General features: G+C 44.8%; 1 protein-coding gene across 1 annotated transcript in view; it reads right to left on the bottom strand.

The window, feature by feature from the left end:
• LOC109886807 (unconventional myosin-XV-like) overlaps positions 1–24,370 on the bottom strand; it is a 202,711-nt gene that overhangs the window by 37,896 nt on the left and 140,445 nt on the right. Inside the window, exons 36-41 of the mRNA XM_031813775.1 lie at positions 18,293–18,360; positions 15,029–15,139; positions 11,149–11,224; positions 3,875–4,085; positions 3,483–3,576; positions 3,183–3,306 (exon numbers count right to left, since the gene is read on the bottom strand). Coding sequence (XP_031669635.1) covers positions 3,183–3,306; positions 3,483–3,576; positions 3,875–4,085; positions 11,149–11,224; positions 15,029–15,139; positions 18,293–18,360 — 684 coding nt within the window. The remainder of the gene's footprint in view (positions 1–3,182; positions 3,307–3,482; positions 3,577–3,874; positions 4,086–11,148; positions 11,225–15,028; positions 15,140–18,292; positions 18,361–24,370) is intronic.

Below are 24,370 nucleotides of genomic sequence, written 5' to 3' on the forward strand. Positions count from 1 at the left end.
GTTGTAGTTCAGGTTGTAGTTCAGGTCTGGTTGTAGTTCAGGTTGTAGTTAAGGTCTGGTTATAGTTCAGGTTAAAGTTCAGGTCTGGTTGTAGTTCAGGTTATAGTTTAGGTCTGGTTATAGTTCAGGTTATAGTTCAGGTCTGGTTGTAGTTCAGGTCTGGTTGTAGTTCAGGTTATAGTTTAGGTCTGGTTATAGTTCAGGTTATAGTTCAGGTCTGGTTGTAGTTCAGGTCTGGTTGTAGTTCAGGTCTGGTTATAGTTCAGCTCAGGTTATAGTTCAGGTCTGGTTATAGTTCAGGTTGTAGTTCAGGTCTGGTTCTAGTTCAGGTTATAGTTCAGGTCTGGTTATAGTTCAGGTCTGGTTATAGTTCAGGTCTGGTTGTAGTTCAGGTCTGGTTATAGTTCTGGTTATAGTTCAGGTCTGGTTGTAGTTCAGGTCTGGTTGTAGTTCAGGTCTGGTTGTAGTTCAGGTCTGGTTATAGTTCAGGTTATAGTTCAGGTCTGGTTATAGTTCAGGTTATAGTTCAGGTCTGGTTACAGTTCAGGTCTGGTTATAGTTCAGGTTGTACTTCAGGTCTGGTTGTAGTTCAGGTTATAGTTCAGGTCTGGTTATAGTTCAGGTCAGGTTATAGTTCAGGTCTGGTTATAGTTCAGGTCCTTTTATAGTTCAGGTCTGGTTATAGTGAAGGTTGTAGTTCAGGTCTGGTTGTAGTTCAGGTTGTAGTTCAGGTCTGGTTGTAGTTCAGGTTGTAGTTCAGGTCTGGTTGTAGTTCAGGTTCTAGTTCAGGTCTGGTTATAGTTCAGGTTGTAGTTCAGGTCTGATTATAGTTCAGGTTCTAGTTCAGGTCTGGTTGTAGTTCAGGTCTGGTTATAGTTCAGGTTGTAGTTCAGGTCTGGTTATAGTTCAGGTTCTAGTTCAGGTCTGGTTATAGTTCAGGTCAGGTTCTAGTTCAGGTCTGGTTATAGTTCAGGTCTGGTTATAGTTCAGGTTGTAGTTCAGGTCTGGTTATAGTTCAGGTCTGGTTCAGGTCTGGTTATAGTTCAGGTCTGGTTAGAGTTCAGGTCTGTTTGTAGTTCAGGTTATAGTTCAGGTCTGGTTATAGTTCAGGTTGTAGTTCAGGTCTGGATATAGTTCAGGTTGTAGTTCAGGTCTGGTTATAGTTCAGGTCTGGTTATAGTTCAGGTTGTAGTTCAGGTCTGGTTATAGTTCAGGTCTGGTTAGAGTTCAGGTCTGTTTGTAGTTCCGGTTATAGTTCAGGTCTGGTTATAGTTCAGGTTGTAGTTCAGGTCTGGATATAGTTCAGGTTATAGTTCAGGTCTGGTTATAGTTCAGGTTGTAGTTCAGGTCTGGATATAGTTCAGGTTGTAGTTCAGGTCTGGTTATAGTTCAGGTCTGGTTATAGTTCAGGTCTGGTTATAGTTCAGGTCAGGTTATAGTTCAGGTCAGGTTATAGTTCAGGTCTGGTTATAGTTCAGGTCTGGTTATAGTTCAGGTTGTAGTTCAGGTCTGGTTGTAGTTCAGGTCTGGTTATAGTTCAGGTCTGGTTATAGTTCAGGTCTGGTTATAGTTCAGGTCTGGTTGTAGTTCAGGTTGTAGTTCAGGTCTGGTTGTAGTTCAGGTTGTAGTTCAGGTCTGGTTGTAGTTCAGGTTCTAGTTCAGGTCTGGTTATAGTTCAGGTTGTAGTTCAGGTCTGATTATAGGTCAGGTTCTAGTTCAGGTCTGGTTGTAGTTCAGGTCTGGTTATAGTTCAGGTTGTAGTTCAGGTCTGGTTCTAGTTCAGGTTCTAGTTCAGGTCTGGTTATAGTTCAGGTCAGGTTATAGTTCAGGTCTGGTTATAGTTCAGGTCTGGTTATAGTTCAGGTTGTAGTTCAGGTCTGGTTATAGTTCAGGTCTGGTTATAGTTCAGGTCTGGTTATAGTTCAGGTCTGGTTAGAGTTCAGGTCTGTTTGTAGTTCAGGTTATAGTTCAGGTCTGGTTATAGTTCAGGTTGTAGTTCAGGTCTGGATATAGTTCAGGTTGTAGTTCAGGTCTGGTTATAGTTCAGGTTGTAGTTCAGGTCTGGTTATAGTTCAGGTCTGGTTAGAGTTCAGGTCTGTTTGTAGTTCCGGTTATAGTTCAGGTCTGGTTATAGTTCAGGTTGTAGTTCAGGTCTGGATGTAGTTCAGGTTGTAGTTCAGGTCTGGTTATAGTTCAGGTCTGGTTAGAGTTCAGGTCTGTTTGTAGTTCAGGTTATAGTTCAGGTCTGGTTATAGTTCAGGTCTGGATATAGTTCAGGTTGTAGTTCAGGTCTGGTTATAGTTCAGGTCTGGTTATAGTTCAGGTCTGGTTATAGTTCAGGTCAGGTTATAGTTCAGGTCTGGTTATAGTTCAGGTCTGGTTATAGTTCAGGTCTGGTTATAGTTCAGGTCTGGTTATAGTTCAGGTTGTAGTTCAGGTCTGGTTGTAGTTCAGGTCTGGTTATAGTTCAGGTCTGGTTATAGTTCAGGTCTGGTTGTAGTTCAGGTTGTAGTTCAGGTCTGGTTGTAGTTCAGGTCTGGTTGTAGTTCAGGTCTGGTTATAGTTCAGGTCTGGTTATAGTTCAGGTCTGGTTATAGTTCAGGTCTGGCTGTAGTTCAGGTTCGGTTGTAGTTCAGGTCTGGTTCTAGTTCAGGTTGTAGTTCAGGTTTGGTTGTAGTTCAGGTCTGGTTGTAGTTCAGGTTATAGTTCAGGTCTGGTTATAGTTCAGGTCTGGTTATAGTTCAGGTCTGTTTGTAGTTCAGGTTATAGTTCAGGTCTGGTTATAGTTCTGGTCTGGTTATAGTTCTGGTCTGGCTGTAGTTCAGGTTATAGTTCAGGTTATAGTTCAGGTCTGGTTATAGTTCAGGTCTGGTTATAGTTCAGGTCTGGTTATAGTGAAGGTTGTAGTTCAGGTCTGGTTGTAGTTCAGGTTATAGTTCAGGTCTGGTTCTAGTTCAGGTTCTAGTTCAGGTCTGGTTATAGTTCAGGTTCTAGTTCAGGTCTGGTTATAGTTCAGGTCTGGTTCTAGTTCAGGTCTGGTTATAGTTCAGGTCTGGTTATAGTTCAGGTTATAGTTCAGGTCTGGTTATAGTTCAGGTCAGGTTATAGTTCAGGTCTGGTTCTAGTTCAGGTCTGGTTCTAGTTCAGGTCTGGTTCAGGTCTTGTTCAGGTCTGGTTCTAACCTGGTGGGGGGAGGGGGCTGCTGTGGGAGTCGGCTAGGGCAGGTGGGCGGGGTTTTGTTGCCTTGGTGACTTTGGATCCACCCTCCTCCTTTGGTTCCCGAGGCGCCGCCGGAGAGAAAGACTTCTGAAAGAGAGAGAGGGGCTGTGTGTGTGTATACCTGTGAGTGTGTGTGTGTGTGTGTGTGTGTGTGTGTGTGTGTGTGTGTGTGTGTGTGTGTGTGTGTGTGTGTGTGTGTGTGTGTGTGTGTGTGTGTGTGTGTGTGTGTGTGAGCATGAGCATGTGTGTGCGTGTGTGCGTACCTGTGGTGGTGGGTTGGCCATCTGGTCTTTCAGGATATACATGGCTTCATCATGAGGGTCCGGCTTCTTTGTAAACATCTTCCCCTCCCCCCTCCTACACACACACATTCACATTACTGTGCTACCTGTGTGTGTGTGTTAACTCTGTGTGTGTGTGATAACTCTGTGTGTTTGTGTTAACTCTGTGTGTGTGTTAAATCTGTGTGTTTGTGTGTGTGTGTGTGTTACCTGTGTATGTGTGTGTGTTACCTGTGTGTGTGTGTGTGTTACCTGTGTGTGTGTGTGTTACCTGTGTGTGTTACCTGTGTATGTGTTTGTGTTACCTGTGTGTTACCTGTGTGTGTGTGTGTGTGTTACCTGTGTGTGTGTGTGCGTGTGTGTGCGTGTGTTACCTGTGTGTGTGTGCAGGCTGGCTGTGTGCAGGGTTAGATGGGTGTTGGTACTGTCTGATCATGTCCTTGATGTTGTGGGAGGGGCTTTCTGAGTTAGACGCATCGGACTGGACCCCTCCTTCTGGAGGGGGGGCCCTGGACCGCACCAAGTCATCAGGAGGGGGGGCCCTGGACCGCACCATGTCATCAGAAGGGGCCACTCGTGTCGCAGCTGGAAAAATCCACACCATCATCACTAGAGCTGTGTTCCAATACCCATACTAACACACTGTATACTACATACTATATACTATATACTATTAGTCTATAGGTCTAGAGACTAGAGCTGTGTTCCAATACCCATACTAACATACTGTATACTATATACTATTAGTCTAGAGACTAGAGCTGTGTTCCAATACCCATACTAACATACTGTATACTGTATACTATATACTATTAGTCTATAGGTCTAGAGCTGTGTTCCAATACCCATACTAACATACTGTATACTATATACTATATACTATATACTATTAGTCTATAGGTCTAGAGCTGTGTTCCAATACCCATACTAACATACTGTATACTACATACTATATACTATATACTATTAGTCTAGAGACTAGAGCTGTGTTCCAATACCCATACTAACATACTGTATACTATATACTATTCAAATCAAATCAAATCAAATCAAATTTATTTATATAGCCCTTCGTACATCAGCTGATATCTCAAAGTGCTGTACAGAAACCCAGCCTAAAACCCCAAACAGCAAGCAATGCAGGTGGAGAAGCACGGTGGCTAGGAAAAACTCCCTAGAAAGGCCAATACCTAGGAAGAAACCTAGAGAGGAACCAGGCTATGTGGGGTGGCCAGTCCTCTTCTGGCTGTGCCGGGTGGAGATTATAACAGAACATGGTCAAGATGTTCAATGTTCATAAATGACCAGCATGGTCGAATAATAATAAGGCAGAACAGTTGAAACTAGAGCAGCAGCACAGTCAGGTGGAAGTTGAAACTGGAGCAGCAGCATGGCCAGGTAGACTGGGGACAGCAAGGAGTCATCATGTCAGGTAGTCCTGGGGCATGGTCCTAGGGCTCAGGTCAGTTGAAACTGGAACAGCAGCATGGCCTATTAGTCTATAGGTCTAGAGGTGTGTTCCAATACCCATACTAACATACTGTATACTATATACTATTAGTCTATAGGTCTAGAGCTGTGTTCCAATACCCATACTAACATACTGTATACTACATACTATATACTATATACTATTAGTCTAGAGACTAGAGCTGTGTTCCAATACCCATACTAACATACTGTATACTGTATACTATATACTATTAGTCTATAGGTCTAGAGCTGTGTTCCAATACCCATACTAACATACTGTATACTATTAATCTATAGGTCTAGAACTGTGTTCCAATACCCATACTAACATACTGTATACTACATACTATATACTATATACTATTAGTCTATAGGTCTAGAGACTAGAGCTGTGTTCCAATACCCATACTAACATACTGTATACTATATACTATTAGTCTATAGGTCTAGAGCTGTGTTCCAATACCCATACTAACATACTGTATACTACATCCTATATACTATTAGTCTAGAGACTAGAGCTGTGTTCCAATACCCATACTAACATACTGTATAATATATACTATTAGTCTATAGGTCTAGAGCTGTGTTCCAATACCCATACTAACATACTGTATACTATATACTATTAGTCTATAGGTCTAGAGCTGTGTTCCAATACCCATACTAACATACTGTATACTACATACTATATACTATATACTATTAGTCTATAGGTCTAGAGCTGTGTTCCAATACCCATACTAACATACTGTATACTATATACTATTAGTCTATAGGTCTAGAGGTGTGTTCCAATACCCATACTAACATGCTGTATACTATATACTATTAGTCTATAGGTCTAGAGGTGTGTTCCAATACCCATACTAACATACTGTATACTACATACTATATACTATATACTATTAGTCTATAGGTCTAGAGCTGTGTTCCAATACCCATACTAACATACTGTATACTATATACTATTAGTCTATAGGTCTAGAGGTGTGTTCCAATACCCATACTAACATACTGTATACTATATACTATTAGTCTATAGGTCTAGAGGTGTGTTCCAATACCCATACTAACATACTGTATACTATATACTATTAGTCTATAGGTCTAGAGCTGTGTTCCAATACCCATACTAACATACTGTATACTATATACTATTAGTCTATAGGTCTAGAGCTGTGTTCCAATACCCATACTAACATACTGTATACTATATACTATTAGTCTATAGGTCTAGAGGTGTGTTCCAATACCCATACTAACATACTGTATACTATATACTATTAGTCTATAGGTCTAGAGCTGTGTTCCAATACCCATACTAACATACTGTATACTACATACTATATACTATATACTATTAGTCTATAGGTCTAGAGCTGTGTTCCAATACCCATACTAACATACTGTATACTATATACTATTAGTCTATAGGTCTAGAGGTGTGTTCCAATACCCATACTAACATACTGTATACTATATACTATTAGTCTATAGGTCTAGAGGTGTGTTCCAATACCCATACTAACATACTGTATACTACATACTATATACTATATACTATTAGTCTATAGGTCTAGAGCTGTGTTCCAATACCCATACTAACATACTGTATACTATATACTATTAGTCTATAGGTCTAGAGGTGTGTTCCAATACCCATACTAACATACTGTATACTATATACTATTAGTCTATAGGTCTAGAGGTGTGTTCCAATACCCATACTAACATACTGTATACTATATACTATTAGTCTATAGGTCTAGAGCTGTGTTCCAATACCCATACTAACATACTGTATACTATATACTATTAGTCTATAGGTCTAGAGCTGTGTTCCAATACCCATACTAACATACTGTATACTATATACTATTAGTCTATAGGTCTAGAGGTGTGTTCCAATACCCATACTAACATACTGTATACTATATACTATTAGTCTATAGGTCTAGAGCTGTGTTCCAATACCCATACTAACATACTATATACTATATACTATTAGTCTATAGGTCTAGAGGTGTGTTCCAATACCCATACTAACATACTGTATAATATATACTATTAGTCTATAGGTCTAGAGCTGTGTTCCAATACCCATACTAACATACTGTATACTACATACTATATACTATATACTATTAGTCTAGAGACTAGAGCTGTGTTCCAATACCCATACTAACATACTGTATAATATATACTATTAGTCTATAGGTCTAGAGCTGTGTTCCAATACCCATACTAACATACTGTATACTATATACTATTAGTCTATAGGTCTAGAGCTGTGTTCCAATACCCATACTAACATACTGTATACTACATACTATATACCATATACTATTAGTCTAGAGACTAGAGCTGTGTTCCAATACCCATACTAACATACTGTATACTATATACTATTAGTCTATAGGTCTAGAGGTGTGTTCCAATACCCATACTAACATACTGTATACTATATACTATTAGTCTATAGGTCTAGAGCTGTGTTCCAATACCCATACTAACATACTGTATACTACATACTATATACTATATACTATTAGTCTGTAGGTCTAGAGACTAGAGCTGTGTTCCAATACCCATACTAACATACTGTATACTACATACTATATACTATATACTATTAGTCTATAGGTCTAGAGCTGTGTTCCAATACCCATACTAACATACTGTATACTGTATACTATATACTATTAGTCTATAGGTCTAGAGCTGTGTTCCAATACCCATACTAACATACTGTATACTATTAATCTATAGGTCTAGAACTGTGTTCCAATACCCATACTAACATACTGTATACTACATACTATATACTATATACTATTAGTCTAGAGACTAGAGCTGTGTTCCAATACCCATACTAACATACTGTATACTACATACTATATACTATATACTATTAGTCTAGAGACTAGAGCTGTGTTCCAATACCCATACTAACATACTGTATACTGTATACTATATACTATTAGTCTAGAGACTAGAGCTGTGTTCCAATACCCATACTAACATACTGTATACTACATACTATTAATCTATAGGTCTAGAGCTGTGTTCCAATACCCATACTAACATACTGTATACTACATAATATATACTATATACTATTAGTCTGTAGGTCTAGAGACTAGAGCTGTGTTCCAATACCCATACTAACATACTGTATACTATATACTATTAATCTATAGGTCTAGAGCTGTGTTCCAATACCCATACTAACATACTGTATACTACATACTATATACTATATACTATTAGTCTAGAGACTAGAGCTGTGTTCCAATACCCATACTAACATACTGTATACTACATACTATATACTATATACTATATACTATTAGTCTCTAGGTCTAGAGACTAGAGTGGTGTTCCAATACCCATACTAACATACTGTATACTATATACTATTAGTCTATAGGTCTAGAGCTGTGTTCCAATACCCATACTAACATACTGTATACTATATACTATAAACTATTAGTCTATAGGTCTAGAGCTGTGTTCCAATACCCATACTAACATACTGTATACTACATACTTAATGTGTATACACTATATACTATTAGTTCATTTTAGTATACTGTAAACCAACGGTATCCTTTCAGTTGAGTGTACTAGCGCTTCGCCTGTCTACCGGAAGTTGATGCTGTTGCTATGCAACTTCTTGCCAGCTTATTAGCATAGCAAATGACTAGCTAGACATCTTACGGCTCCATTAATAATTTCCATTGAGAACGCTCAACGACTATACCACTTAGCTAAGAATGACGTGAATAATCAAGTCAATAGGCTGCGTTGGTAAATTCGCTCCGGCTATCTGCTCTGATTTCAGAGGACTCTCGTCTGTGTGCCAGAGAGCGCAGAATAACTGACGAATTTACCAACGCTCAAAACCTGTTGAATACGAGCCGGGGGTCAGTAAACATCGTCAAAGAAAGCGTCATTAAATTGAGGCCAACAGTTACATTCACCAACGCTCTGGATAACACAAAAACAGCCCAACCAGCTCTGCTAGGGAGAGTAACATGGTCAGAGTCGGCTGTTCACTCATTATGTGTCTGGATGTAGCTAGCCAACGTTAGCCAGTCGGCTGTTCTCTCATTATGTGTCTGGATGTAGCTAGCCAACGTTAGCCAGTCGGCTGTTCTCTCATTATGTGTCTGGAAGTAGCTAGCCAACGTTAGCCAGTCGGCTGTTCTCTCATTATGTGTCTGGATGTAGCTAGCCAACATTAGCCAGTCGGCTGTTCTCTCATTATGTGTCTGGATGTAGCTAGCCAACGTTAGCCAGTCGGCTGTTCTCTCATTATGTGTCTGGATGTAGCTAGCCAACGTTAGCCAGTCGGCTGTTCTCTCATTATGTGTCTGGATGTAGCTAGCCAACGTTAGCCAGTCGGCTGTTCTCTCATTATGTGTCTGGATGTAGCTAGCCAACGTTAGCCAGTCGGCTGTTCTCTCATTATGTGTCTGGATGTAGCTAGCCAACGTTAGCCAGTTAGCTGTTCTCTCATTATGTGTCTGGATGTAGCTAGCCAACGTTAGCCAGTCGGCTGTTCTCTCATTATGTGTCTGGAAGTAGCTAGCCAACGTTAGCCAGTCGGCTGTTCTCTCATTATGTGTCTGGATGTAGCTAGCCAACGTTAGCCAGTCGGCTGTTCTCTCATTATGTGTCTGGATGTAGCTAGCCAACGTTAGCCAGTCGGCTGTTCTCTCATTATGTGTCTGGATGTAGCTAGCCAACGTTAGCCAGTCGGCTGTTCTCTCATTATATGTCTGGATGTAGCTAGCCAACGTTAGCCAGTCGGCTGTTCTCTCATTATGTGTCTGGATGTAGCTAGCCAACGTTAGCCAGTCGGCTGTTCTCTCATTATGTGTCTGGAAGTAGCTAGCCAACGTTAGCCAGTTAGCTGTTCTCTCATTATGTGTCTGGATGTAGCTAGCCAACGTTAGCCAGTCGGCTGTTATCTCATTATGTGTCTGGATGTAGCTAGCCAACGTTAGCCAGTTAGCTGTTCTCTCATTGTGTGTCTGGATGTAGCTAGCCAACGTTAGCCAGTCGGCTGTTCTCTCATTATGTGTCTGGATGTAGCTAGCCAACGTTAGCCAGTCGGCTGTTCTCTCATTATGTGTCTGGATGTAGCTAGCCAACGTTAGCCAGTCGGCTGTTCTCTCATTATGTGTCTGGATGTAGCTAGCCAATGTTAGCCAGTCGGCTGTTCTCTCATTATGTGTCTGGATGTAGCTAGCCAACGTTAGCCAGTCGGCTGTTCTCTCATTATGTGTCTGGATGTAGCTAGCCAACGTTAGCCAGTCGGCTGTTCTCTCATTATGTGTCTGGATGTAGCTAGCCAACGTTAGCCAGTCGGCTGTTCTCTCATTATGTGTCTGGATGTAGCTAGCCAACGTTAGCCAGTCGGCTGTTCTCTCATTATGTGTCTGGATGTAGCTAGCCAACGTTAGCCAGTCGGCTGTTCTCTCATTATGTGTCTGGATGTAGCTAGCCAACGTTAGCCAGTCGGCTGTTCTCTCATTATGTGTCTGGATGTAGCTAGCCAACGTTAGCCAGTCGGCTGTTCTCTCATTATGTGTCTGGATGTAGCTAGCCAACGTTAGCCAGTCGGCTGTTCTCTCATTATGTGTCTGGATGTAGCTAGCCAACGTTAGCCAGTCGGCTGTTCTCTCATTATGTGTCTGGATGTAGCTAGCCAACGTTAGCCAGTCGGCTGTTCTCTCATTATGTGTCTGGATGTAGCTAGCCAACGTTAGCCAGCTCGGGTGCTTTTGACTGCCATTGTGAGGTCAGGACTATCGGATCAACCGGAGTGTCCAGTGTCCGCTCTGAGAGCGAAACGCAATTTACGAACACACAGTTGGGTAGTTAGTTAGATAGCATATAGTTAATATACTGGCAGGTTTGATGTATTGGTAGCCAACTACCGTTAGGTAGCTAACTAACATACCGGTACATACTGCTGTAATGATATGCTACAGTGGGGCAAAAAATTATTTAGTCAGCCACCAATTGTGCAAGTTCTCCCACTTAAAAAGATGAGAGAGGCCTGTAATTTTCATCATAGGTACACTTCAACTATGACAGACAAAATGAGAAAAAAAATCCAGAAAATCACATTGTAGGATTTTTAATGAATTTATTGACCTACTGTGTTTCCTGGAGGAAGGGTGGTGCTGGGCGGGGTTCAGGCTGGCCTGGTAAGGGCTCTCTGGAGCTTCTTCAGTCTGGAAGGAGATAAAGAGAGTGACAGGGTTGATGTTTTCATTTTTTATTTCACCTTTATTAAACCAGGTAGACCCAATTGAGAACACCTTTATTTAACCAGGTAGGCCCAGTTGAGAACACCTTTATTTAACCAGGTAGGCCCAGTTGAGAACACCTTTATTTAACCAGGTAGGCCCAGTTGAGAACACCTTTATTTAACCAGGTAGGCCCAGTTGAGAACAAATTCTCATTTATAATTGTGACCTGGCCAACATAAAGCAAAGCAGTGAGACAGATACAACAACACAGAGTTACACATGGAATAAACAAACGTACAGTCAATAACACACTAACCCTAACCCCTAACCCTAACCCCTAACCCTAACCCTAACCTAAACAACACAGAGTTGGAATAAACAAATGTACCCTAACACTAACCCTAACCCTAACCGCTAACCCTAACCCCTAACCCCTAACCCTAACCTTAACCCAAACAACACAGAGTTACATGGAATAAACAAACATACAATCAATAACACAATAGAAAAGTCTATATACAGTGTGTGCAAATGAGGTAAGACTAGGGAGGTAAGGCAATAAATAGGCCATAGAGGCGAAATAATTACAATTTAGTAATTAACACTGGAGTGATAGATGTACTGCTCTGTTTCTGAGATCTTTGTGGGCTATACTCGGCCCTGTCTCAGGATGGTAAGTTGGTGGTTGAAGATATCCCTCTAGTGGTGTGGGGGCTGTGCTTTGGCAAAGTGGGTGGGGTTATATCCTTCCTGTTTGGCCCTGTCCGGGGGTGTCCTCGGATGGGTCCACAGTGTCTCCTGACCCCTCCTGTCTCAGCCTCCAGTATTTATGCTGCAGTAGTTTATGTGTCGAGGGGCTAGGGTCAGTTTGTTATATCTGGAGTACTTCTCCTGTCCTATTCGGTGTCCTGTGTGAATCTAAGTGTGCGTTCTCTAATTCTCTCCTTCTCTCTTTCTTTCTCTCTCTCGGAGGACCTGAGCCCTAGGACCATGCCCCAGGATTACCTGACATGATGACTCCTTGCTGTCCCCAGTCCATCTGACCGTGCTGCTTCTCCAGTTTCAAATGTTCTGCCTTATTATTATACGACCATGCTGGTCATTTATGAACATTTGAACATCTTGGCCATGTTCTGTTATAATCTCCACCCGGCACAGCCAGAAGAGGACTGGCCACCCCCACATAGCCTGGTTCCTCTCTAGTTTTCTTCCTAGGTTTTGGCCTTTCTAGGGAGTTTTTCCTAGCCACTGTGCTTCTACACCTGCATTGCTTGCTGTTTGGGGTTTTAGGCTGGGCTTCTGTACAGCACTTTGAGATATAAGCTGATGTATGAAGGGCTATATAAATACATTTGATTTGATTTCAGCTGTTATGGTCAGTCTAGCTGTCTGGAGAAGGTGCTGCTCTGTGTCAGCTGGTATGGTCAGTCTAGCTGTCTGGAGAAGGTACTGCTCTGTTTCAGCTGTTATGGTCAGTCTAGCTGTATGGAGGAGAAGGTACTGCTCTGTTTCAGCTGGTATGGTCAGTCTCGCTGTCTGGAGAAGAAGGTACTGCTCTGTTTCAGCTGGTATGGTCAGTCTAGCTGTCTGGAGGAGAAGGTACTGCTCTGTTTCAGCTGGTATGGTCAGTCTAGCTGTATGGAGAAGAAGGTACTGCTCTGTCTCAGCTGGTATGGGCAGTCTAGCTATCTGGAGAAGGTACTGCTCTGTTTCAGCTGTTATGGTCAGTCTAGCTGTCTGGAGAAGAAGGTACTGCTCTGTTTCAGCTGGTATGGTCAGTCTAGCTGTCTGGAGAAGAAGGTACTGCTCTGTTTCAGCTGGTATGGTCAGTCTAGCTGTCTGGAGGAGAAGCTACTGCTCTGTTTCAGCTGGTATGGTCAGTCTAGCTGTATGGAGAAGGTACTGCTCTGTTTCAGCTGTTATGGTCAGTCTAGCTGTATGGAGAAGGTACTGCTCTGTTTCAGCTGGTATGGTCAGTCTAGCTGTATGGAGAAGGTACTGCTCTGTTTCAGCTGTTATGGTCAGTCTAGCTGTATGGAGAAGGTACTGCTCTGTTTCAGCTGGTATGGTCAGTCTAGCTGTATGGAGAAGGTACTGCTCTGTTTCAGCTGGTATGGTCAGTCTAGCTGTATGGAGGAGAAGGTACTGCTCTGTTTCAGCTGTTATGGTCAGTCTAGCTGTATGGAGGAGAAGGTACTGCTCTGTTTCAGCTGTTATGGTCAGTCTAGCTGTCTGGAGAAGGTACTGCTCTGTTTCAGCTGTTATGGTCAGTCTAGCTGTATGGAGAAGGTACTGCTCTGTTTCAGCTGTTATGGTCAGTCTAGCTGTCTGGAGAAGAAGGTACTGCTCTGTTTCAGCTGGTATGGTCAGTCTAGCTGTATGGAGAAGGTACTGCTCTGTTTCAGCTGTTATGGTCAGTCTAGCTGTCTGGAGAAGGTACTGCTCTGTTTCAGCTGTTATGGTCAGTCTAGCTGTCTGGAGAAGGTACTGCTCTGTTTCAGCTGTTATGGTCAGTCTAGCTGTATGGAGAAGGTACTGCTCTGTTTCAGCTGTTATGGTCAGTCTAGCTGTATGGAGGAGAAGGTACTGCTCTGTTTCAGCTGTTATGGTCAGTCTAGCTGTCTGGAGAAGGTACTGCTCTGTTTCAGCTGTTATGGTCAGTCTAGCTGTCTGGAGAAGGTACTGCTCTGTTTCAGCTGGTATGGTCAGTCTAGCTGTATGGAGAAGGTACTGCTCTGTTTCAGCTGGTATGGTCAGTCTAGCTGTCTGGAGAAGAAGGTACTGCTCTGTTTCAGCTGGTATGGTCAGTCTAGCTGTATGGAGAAGGTACTGCTCTGTTTCAGCTGGTATGGTCAGTCTAGCTGTCTGGAGAAGAAGGTACTGCTCTGTTTCAGCTGGTATGGTCAGTCTAGCTGTATGGAGAAGGTACTGCTCTGTTTCAGCTGTTATGGTCAGTCTAGCTGTCTGGAGAAGGTACTGCTCTGTTTCAGCTGGTATGGTCAGTCTAGCTGTCTGGAGAAGGTACTGCTCTGTTTCAGCTGGTATGGTCAGTCTAGCTGTATGGAGAAGGTACTGCTCTGTTTCAGCTGTTATGGTCAGTCTAGCTGTATGGAGAAGGTACTGCTCTGTTTCAGCTGGTATGGTCAGTCTAGCTGTCTGGAGAAGAAGGTACTGCTCTGTTTCAGCTGGTATGGTCAGTCTAGCTGTATGGAGAAGGTACTGCTCTGTTTCAGCTGTTATGGTCAGTCTAGCTGTCTGGAGAAGGTACTGCTCTGTTTCAGCTGGTATGGTCAGTCTAGCTGTCTGGAGAAGGTACTGCTCTGTTTCAGCTGGTATGGTCAGTCTAGCTGTCTGGAGAAGGTACTGCTCTGTTTCAGCTGTTATGGTCAGTCTAGCTGTCTGGAGAAGGTACTGCTCTGTTTCAGCTGGTATGGTCAGTTTAGCTGTATGGAGGAGAAGGTACTGCTCTGTTTCAGCTGGTATGGTCAGTTTAGCTGTATGGAGGAGAAGGTACTGCTCTGTTTCAGCTGTTATGGTCAGTCTAGCTGTATGGAGAAGGTACTGCTCTGTTTCAGCTGGTATGGTCAGTTTAGCTGTATGGAGGAGAAGGTACTGCTCTGTTTCAGCTGGTATGGTCAGTCTAGCTGTCTGGAGGAGAAGGTACTGCAAAGTATTTATTTAAGGTAAGTATTTAAAATGTGTGTGTGTGTGTGTGTGTGTGTGTGTGTGTGTGTGTGTGTGTGTGTGTGTGTGTGTGTGTGTGTGTGTGTGTGTGTGTGTCCTCACATGGCTGGAGGTGCGGGGTGGTGGTTGTGTGGGAGGGGCCTGGGGGGCGAGGGGGAAGGAAGACAACATCTGCTGCTGGAAAGCCATGGCCTGCATGGTCATCTGCTGGGCCTGAAAAAACAGGAACATAGTTGTATTACAGTAGTATTACAGTATTATAGCCAAGTCCTGCATGGTCATCTGCTGGGCCTGAAAAAACAGGAACACGGTAGTATTACAGTAGTATTACAGTAGGATTACAGTATTATAGCAGTATTATAGTAGGATTACAGTAGTATTACAGCATTATAGTAGTATTACAGTAGTATTATAGAAGTATGGTGGCAGTATTACAGTAGGATTACAGTAGTATTACAGTATTATAGCAGTATTATAGTAGTATTACAGTAGTATTATAGAAGTACGGTGGCAGTATTACAGTAGGATTACAATATTATAGCAGTATTATAGTAGTATTACAGTAGTATTATAGAAGTACTGTAGCAGTATTACAGTAGGATTACAGTAGGATTACAGTATTGTAGTAGTATTACATTAGTATTATAGAAGTACTGTAGCAGGTTTATAGTAGTATTACACTATTATAGCAGTATTATAGTAGTATTACAGTAGTATTACAGTAGTGTTATAGAAGTATTATATCATTACTACAGAGCATTATAGTAGATTACAGTATGATTATAGCAGCTTATAGTACATAAGCTGAATCGTACAATACCGGATCCGACACTCGTCGGATGTGGCAGGACTTGCAAACTTTTACGGACTACAAAGGGAAGCACAGCCAAGAGCTGCCCAGTGACACGAGCCTACCAAACGAGTGAAATAACTTCTATGCTCGCTTCGAGGCAATCAACACTGAAGCATGCATGAGAGCATCAGCTGTTCTGGATGACTATGTGATCTCACGCTCTCCGTAGCAGATGTGAGTGAGACCGTGAAACAGGTCAACATTCACAAGGCCGCAGGGCCAGACGGATTACCAGAACGTGTACTCCGAGCATACACTGACCAATGTCTTCACTGACATTTTCAACCTGTCCCTGACCGAGTCTGTAACAACAACATGTTTTAAACAGACCACCATAGTCCGTGTGCCCAAGAACACCAAGGTAACCTGCCTAAATGACTAACGACCCATAGCACTCATGTCTGTAGCCATGAAGTGCACAGAAAGGCTGGTCATGGCTCACATCAACACCATTATCCCAGAAATCCTAGACCCACTCCAATTTGCATACCACCCCAACAGATCCACAGATGATGCAATCTCTTTTGCACTCCACACTGCCCTTTCCCACCTGGACAAAAGGAACACCTATGTGTGAATGCTGTTCATTGACTACAGCTCAGCGTTCAACACCATAGTGTCTCAAAGCTCATCACTAAGCTAAAGACCCTGGGACTAAACACCTCCCTCTGCAACTGGATCCTGGACTTCCTGACGGGCTGCTCCAAGTGGTAAGGGTAGGTAACAATACATTAGCCACACTGATCCTCAACACAGGAGTCCCTCAGTGGTGCATGCTCAGTCCCCTCCTGTACTCCCTGTTCACCCATGACTGCATGGCCAGGCACGACTCCAACACCATCATTAAGTTTGCCGATGACACAACAGTGGTAGGTCTGATCACCGACAACGATGAGACAGCCTACAGGGAGGAGGTCAGAGACCTTACCGTGTGGTGCCAGGATAGAAACCTCTCCCTCGACATGATCAAGACAAAGGAGATGATTGTGGACTACAGGAAAAGGAGGACTGAGCACGTCCCCATTCTCATCGACGGGGCTGTATGTAGTGGAGCAGATGGAGAGCTTCAAGTTCCTTGGTGTCCAAAAAACTAACATGTTCCAAGCACATCAAGACAGTGGTGAAAGGACACGACAAAGCCTATTCCCCTCAGGAGACTGAAAAGATTTGGTCCTCAGATCGTCAAAAAGTTCTACAGCTGCACCATCGAGAGCATCCTGACGGGTTGCATCACCACCTGGTATAGCAACTGCTGTAGGCACTACAGAGGGTAGTGCGTACGGCCCAGTACATCCCTGGGGCCAAGCTTCCTGCCATCCAGGACCTCTATACCAGGCGGTGTCAGAGGCAGGCCCTATCTTCGGAGGGACAATGCATTCGGCTGCTGTTTATTCTCCATGCAATGTCACTTTACCTTGTTACCTCGACTAACCGGTGCCCCCGCACATTGACTGTACCCCCTTTATATAGCCTCGCTACTGTTATTTTATTATTGCTCCTTAATTATTATTTATTTTTTAAAATATATATATTTTGTATTATTCAATATTTGTTATTTTCTTACTTAAAAAAAAAAATCTTTTTTTAAATTTAATTTACATTTTTTAATTCAGTTTATTTTAGAAATATACTTTCACTGTAAGAGCCTACAATTGTTGTATTCGGCGCATGTGACAAATAAAATTTGATTTGATTTTGAATTGATAGTTTTTATACTGAACTCAAATAAAATGCAACAATTTCAAAGATTTTACTGAGTTACAGTTCATAGAAGGAAATCAGTCAATTGAAAGACATCCATTAGGCCCTAATCTATGGATTTGGGCAGGGGCACAGCCATGGGTAAACCTGGGAGGGCATAGGCCCACCCACTTGGGAGCCAGGTCCTGCCAATCAGAATGAGTTTTTCCCCAGAAAACGGGCTTTATCACAGACAGAAATACTCCTCAGCACCGTCCCCCTCTCCCCCTCCTCAGACAATCCCGCAGGTGAAGAAGTCGGATATGGAGGTCGTGGGCTGGCGTGGTTACAGTTAGGTCTGCGGCTGTGAGGGCGATTGGACGTACTGACTAATTCTCTGAAATGTCGTTGGAGGCGGCTTATGGTAGAGAAAAGAACATTCACATTTTGGGAAACACCTCTGTTGCACATTCCTGCAATCAGCATGCCAATTGCACCGTCCTTCAAAACTTGAGACATCTGTGGCATTGTGTTGAGTGACAAAACTGCACATTTTAGAGTGGCCTTTTATTGTTCCCAGCACAAGGTGCATCTGAGTAATGTTCATGCTGTTTTAATCAGCTTTTTGATATGACACACCTGTCAGGTGGATGGATTATCTTGGCAAAGGAGAAATGCTCACTAAAAGGGATGTAAACAAATTTGGGGACAAAATTTGGGAGAAAGAAGCTTTTTGTGCGTATGGAACATTTCTGGGATCTTTTGTTTCAGCTCATGAAACATGGGACCAACACTTTACATATTTTTGTCCAGTATAGTATAATGAGACAAACCAGTATGATGGCTTGCTGGTTGATGATGGTCTGTTGCTGCTGAGCCATCCCTGTCTGTTCTGGAGAACCTGGAGAAACACACAGACGGACAGTTTCAACACAACTAGAAACAACCGTCCTCCTCTTGAGATACAAAAAGATGAACACACACATGGTAGGGTACAGGGTTAGTGTCTGACTTGGTAGGGTACAGGGTAGGGTACAGGGTTAGTGTCTGACTCGGTAGGGTAAAGGGTTAGAGTCTGACTCGGTAGGGTACAGGGTTAGTGTCTGACTCGGTAGGGTAAAGGGTTAGTGTCTGACTCGGTAGGGTACAGGGTTAGTGTCTGACTCGGTAGGGTACAGGGTAGGGTACAGGGTTAGTGTCTGACTCGGTAGGGTACAGGGTAGAGTACAGGGTTAGTGTCTGACTTGGTAGGGTACAGGGTTAGTGTCTGACTTGGTAGGGTTGAGGGTTAGTGTCTGACTCAGTAGGGTACAGAGTTAGTGTCTGACTTGGTAGGGTACAGGGTAGGGTACAGGGTTAGTGTCTGACTTGGTAGGGTACAGGGTTAGTGCCTGACTTGGTAGGGTACAGGGTAGGGTACAGGGTTTGTGTCTGACTTGGTAGGGTACAGGGTTAGTGCCTGACTTGGTAGGGTACAGGGTTAGTGTCTGACTTGGTAGGGTACAGGGTTAGTGTCTGACTTGGTAGGGTACAGGGTTTGTGTCTGACTTGATAGGGAACAGGGTTAGTATCTGACCTGGTAGGGTACAGGGTAGGGTACAGGTTTAGTGTCTGACTCAGTAGAGTACAGGGTAGGGTACAGGTTTAGTGTCTGACTCGGTAGGGTACAGGGTAGGGTACAGGGTTAGTGTCTGACTTGGTAGGGTACAGGGTTAGTGTCTGACTTGGTAGGGTACAGGGTTAGTGACTGACTCAGTAGGGTACAGGGTTAGTGTCTGACTCAGTAGAGTACAGGGTTTTTGTCTGACTCAGTAGAGTACAGGGTTTTTGTCTAACTCGGTAGGGTACAGGGTTAGTGTCTGACTCAGTAGGGTACAGGGTTAGTGACTGACTTGGTAGGGTACAGGGTTATTGTCTGACTCAGTAGGGTACAGGGTTAGTGTCTGACTCAGTAGGGTACAGGGTTAGTGACAGACTTGGTAGGGTACAGGGTTATTGTCTGACTCAATAGGGTACAGGGTTAGTGTCTGACTCAGTAGGGTACAGGGTTAGTGTCTGACTTGGTAGGGGAAGGGGAAGGGTACAGGTTTAGTTTCTGACTTGGTAGAGTACAGGGTAGGGTACAGGGTTATTGTCTAACTCGGTAGGGCACAGGGTTAGTGTCTGACTCGGTAGGGTACAGGGTAGGGTACAGGGCAGGGCAGGGTACAGAGCAGGGTACAGGTCAGGGTGCGGGGCAGGACAGGGTACAGGGCAGGGCAGGGCAGGGTGCAGGGCAGGGTACAGGGCAGGGTACAGGATAGGGCACAGGGCAGGGTACAGGGCAGGGTACAGGATAGGGTACAGGATAGGGTACAGGGCAGGGTACAGGGTATAGGGCAGGGTACAGTAACACTGCATGATAAACACACTAACACACCATACCTGGCATCACACCTGGCATCAGAGGTAGGCCTGGCATGGAAGGCATGAGTGGCATCCCATGGAGGGGGGGCATGGCAAGGGGAGGGGCAGCAGGGGGTGTAGCAGTAGTGGTTGGGGGAGCTGAAGGAGCCCGAGCAGGAGGCTGGGTGTGGTAGGGGTGGCGGGCAGCAGGGGGCGAGGCAGGAGAGGTAGGCTGGGTGTGGTAGGGGGGGTAGGCAGCAGGGGGTGAGGCAGGAGAGGTAGGTTGGGTGTGATAGGGGTGGCGGCCAGCAGAGGGCGAGGCAGGAAGCTGGTGGTACTGATGGTGGGAAGGGCTTGGCATTGTGGGTATAGGGGGTATCATCCCTCCCATCACTGGAAGCACTGGCACAGCTGGGTAGCAGACAGACAGGGTTAGGATACAGCTGGGTAGCAGACAGACAGGAGACAGGGTTAGGATACAGCGGGGTAGCAGACAGACAGGAGACAGGGTTAGGATACAGCTGGGTAGCAGACAGACAGGAGACAGGGTTAGGATACAGCTGGGCAGCAGACAGACAGGGTTAGGATACAGCTGAGTAGCAGACAGACAGGGTTAGGATACAGCTGGGTAGCAGACAGACAGGAGACAGGGTTAGGATACAGCTGGGTAGCAGACAGACAGGAGACAGGGTTAGGATACAGCTGGGTAGCAGACAGACAGGGTTAGGATACAGCTGGGTAGCAGACAGACAGGGTTAGGATACAGCTGTGTAGCAGACAGACAGGGTTAGGATACAGCTGGGTAGCAGACAGACAGGAGACAGGGTTAGGATACAGCTGGGTAGCAGACAGACAGGAGACAGGGTTAGGATACAGCTGGGTAACAGACAGACAGGGTTAGGATACAGCTGGGAAGCAGACAGACAGGAGACAGGGTTAGGATACAGCTGGGTAACAGACAGACAGGGTTAGGATAGAGCTGGGTTGCAGATAGACAGGAGACAGGGTTAGGATACAGCTGGGCAGCAGACAGACAGGGTTAGGATACAGCTGGGCAGCAGACAGACAGGGTTAGGATACAGCTGGGTAGCAGACAGACAGGTTTAGGATACAGCTGGGTAGCAGACAGACAGGGTTAGGATACAGCTGGGCAGCAGACAGAAAGGGTTAGGATACAGCTGTGCAGCAGACAGACAGGAGACAGGGTTAGGATACAGCTGGGCAGCAGACAGACAGGGTTAGGATACAGCTGTGCAGCAGACAGACAGGAGACTGGGTTAGGATACAGCTGGGTAGCAGACAGACAGGGTTAGGATACAGCTGGGGTAGCAGACAGACAGGGTTAGGATACAGCTGGGTAGCAGACAGACAGGGTTAGGATACAGCTGGGCAGCAGACAGACAGGGTTAGGATACAGCTGTGCAGCAGACAGACAGGAGACAGGGTTAGGATACAGCTGTGCAGCAGACAGACAGGAGACAGGGTTAGGATACAGCTGGGCTGCAGAACACACAGGGAACAAGCTTAGGGTTTAGGATGTAGGGTTAGGGTACAGAGGACAGATTTAGGGTACAGGGTTAGGGAACACCCTATACCCTAAAGAGGGTTTAGGGTATAGGGCAAAGCATCAAGATCACCAGGACTTTCTGAACGGAAACTTCAAACCACAAAAAAAAAAAGCCTAACAGTTGAACAACCCCTGAATCATTAGATATCACTGAAAACACTTCCAGTAGTGTTTTTTATGTATGAGATCAGATAGAGAGGCCTGGTTTAAACAGGGACACAGAGAGAGGCCTGGTTTAAACAGGGACACAGAGAGAGGCCTGGTTTAAACAGGGACACAGAGAGAGGCCTGGTTTAAACAGGGACACAGAGAGAGGCCTGATTTAAACAGGGACACAGAGAGAGGCCTGATTTAAACAGGGACACAGAGAGAGGCCTGGTTTAAACAGGGACACAGAGAGAGGCCTGGTTTAAACAGGGACACAGAGAGAGGCCTGGTTTAAACAGGGACACAGAGAGAGGCCTGGTTTAAACAGGGACACAGAGAGAGGCCTGGTTTAAACAGGGACACACAGAGAGGCCTGGTTTAAACAGGGACACACAGAGAGGCCTGGTTTAAACAGGGACACAGAGAGAGGCCTGGTTTAAACAGGGACACAGAGAGAGGCCTGGTTTAAACAGGGACACAGAGAGAGGCCTGGTTTAAACAGGGACACAGAGAGAGGCCTGGTTCAAACAGGGACACACAGAGAGGCCTGGTTCAAACAGGGACACACAGAGAGGCCTGGTTTAAACAGGGACACAGAGAGAGGCCTGGTTTAAACAGGGACACAGAGAGAGGCCTGGTTTAAACAGGGACACAGAGAGAGGCCTGGTTTAAACAGGGACACAGAGAGAGGCCTGGTTTAAACAGGGACACAGAGAGAGGCCTGGTTCAAACAGGGACACACAGAGAGGCCTGGTTCAAACAGGGACACACAGAGAGGCCTGGTTTAAACAGGGACACAGAGAGAGGCCTGGTTTAAACAGGGACACAGAGAGAGGCCTGGTTTAAACAGGGACACAGAGAGAGGCCTGATTTAAACAGGGACACACAGAGAGGCCTGGTTCAAACAGGGACACACAGAGAGGCCTGGTTTAAACAGGGACACAGAGAGAGGCCTGATTTAAACAGGGACACACAGAGAGGCCTGGTTCAAACAGGGACACACAGAGAGGCCTGGTTTAAACAGGGACACAGAGAGAGAGAGAGGCCTGGTTTAAACAGGAACACAGAGAGGCCTGGTTTAAACAGGAACACAGAGAGTGAGAAAGGCCTGGTTCAAACCGAGACACACAGAGAGGCCTGGTTTAAACAGGAACACAGAGAGTGAGAAAGGCCTGGTTTAAACAGGAACACAGTTGAGTAAGGGAGACCTGGTTTAAACAGGAACACAGTTGAGTAAGGGAGACCTGATTTAAACAGGAACACAGTTGAGTAAGAGAGACCTGGTTTAAACAGGAACCCTCCTCTGTAAACTGGTCATCTCTGTAGACCCGTTGCAAGTCCCACTGGTTGATGCTTATTTATAAAACCCTCTTAGGCCTCACTCCCCCCCTATCTGAGATACCTACTGCAGCCCTCATCATCCTCCACAACCCTCTTAGGCCTCACTCCCCCCTATCTGAGATATCTACTGCAGCCCTCATCCTCCACAACCCTCTTAGCCCCCCCCCCCTATCTGAGATACCTACTGCAGCCCTCATCCTCCACAACCCTCTTAGGCCTCACCCCCCCTATCTGAGATACCTACTGCAGCCCTCATCCTCCACAACCCTCTTAGGCCTCACTCCCCCCTATCTGAGATACCTACTGCAGCCCTCATCCTCCACAACCCTCTTAGGCCTCACCCCCCCCCCCTATCTGAGATACCTACTGCAGCCCTCATCCTCCACAACCCTCTTAGGCCTCACTCCCCCCTATCTGAGATACCTACTGCAGCCCTCATCCTCCACAACCCTCTTAGGCCTCACTCCCCCCTATTTGAGATACCTACTGCAGCCCTCATCCTCCACAACCCTCTTAGGCCTCACCCCCCCCCCCCCCCCTATCTGAGATACCTACTGCAGCCCTCATCCTCCACATACAACAGTCGTTCTGCCAGTCACATTCTGTTAAAGGTCCCCAAAGCACACACATCTCTGGGTCGCTCCTCTTTTCAGTTTGCTGCAGCTAGCGACTGGAACGAGCTGCAACAAACACTCAAACTGGACAGTTTTATCTCCATCTCTTCATTCAAAGACTCAATCATGGACACTCTTACTGACAGTTGTGGCTGCTTTGTATGATGTATCGTTGTCTCTACCTTCTTGCCCTCTGTGCTGTTGTCTGGGCCCGATAATGTTTGTACCATGTTTTGTGTTGTTACCATGATGTGTTGCTACCATGTTGTGTTGCTACCATGCTGTGTTGTCATGTTGTGTTGCTGCCATGTTGTGATGCTACCATGTTGTGGTGCTACCATTTTGTTGTCATGTTGTGGTGCTACCATGTTGTTGTCATGTTGTGTTGCTACCCTGCTGTGTTGTCATGTTGTGTTGCTGCCATGTTGTGTTGCTACCATGCTGTGTTGTCATGTTGTGTTGCTACCATGCTGTTGTTATGTTGTGTTGCTACCATGTTGTTGTCATGTTGTGTTGCTACCATGCTGTGTTGTCATGTTGTGTTGCTACCATGCTGTGTTGTCATGTTGTGTTGCTACCATGTTGTTGTCATGTTGTGTTGCTACCATTTTGTGTTGCTACCATGATGTGTTGTCATGTTGTGATGCTACCATGTTGTTGTCATGTTGTGTTCCTACCATGTTGTGTTGCTACCTTGTTGTGTTGCTACCATGTTGTGTTGCTACCATGTTGTCATGTTGTATTGCTACCATGCTGTGTTGTCATGTTGTGGTGCTACCATGTTGTCTTGTTGTGTTGCTACCATGTTGTTGTCATGTTGTGTTGCTACCATGTTGTTGTCATGTTGTGTTGCTACC

The sequence above is a fragment of the Oncorhynchus kisutch genome, unplaced genomic scaffold (genome assembly GCF_002021735.2).
Source record: "Oncorhynchus kisutch isolate 150728-3 unplaced genomic scaffold, Okis_V2 Okis06b-Okis10b_hom, whole genome shotgun sequence".
Lineage (NCBI taxonomy): Eukaryota > Metazoa > Chordata > Actinopteri > Salmoniformes > Salmonidae > Oncorhynchus > Oncorhynchus kisutch.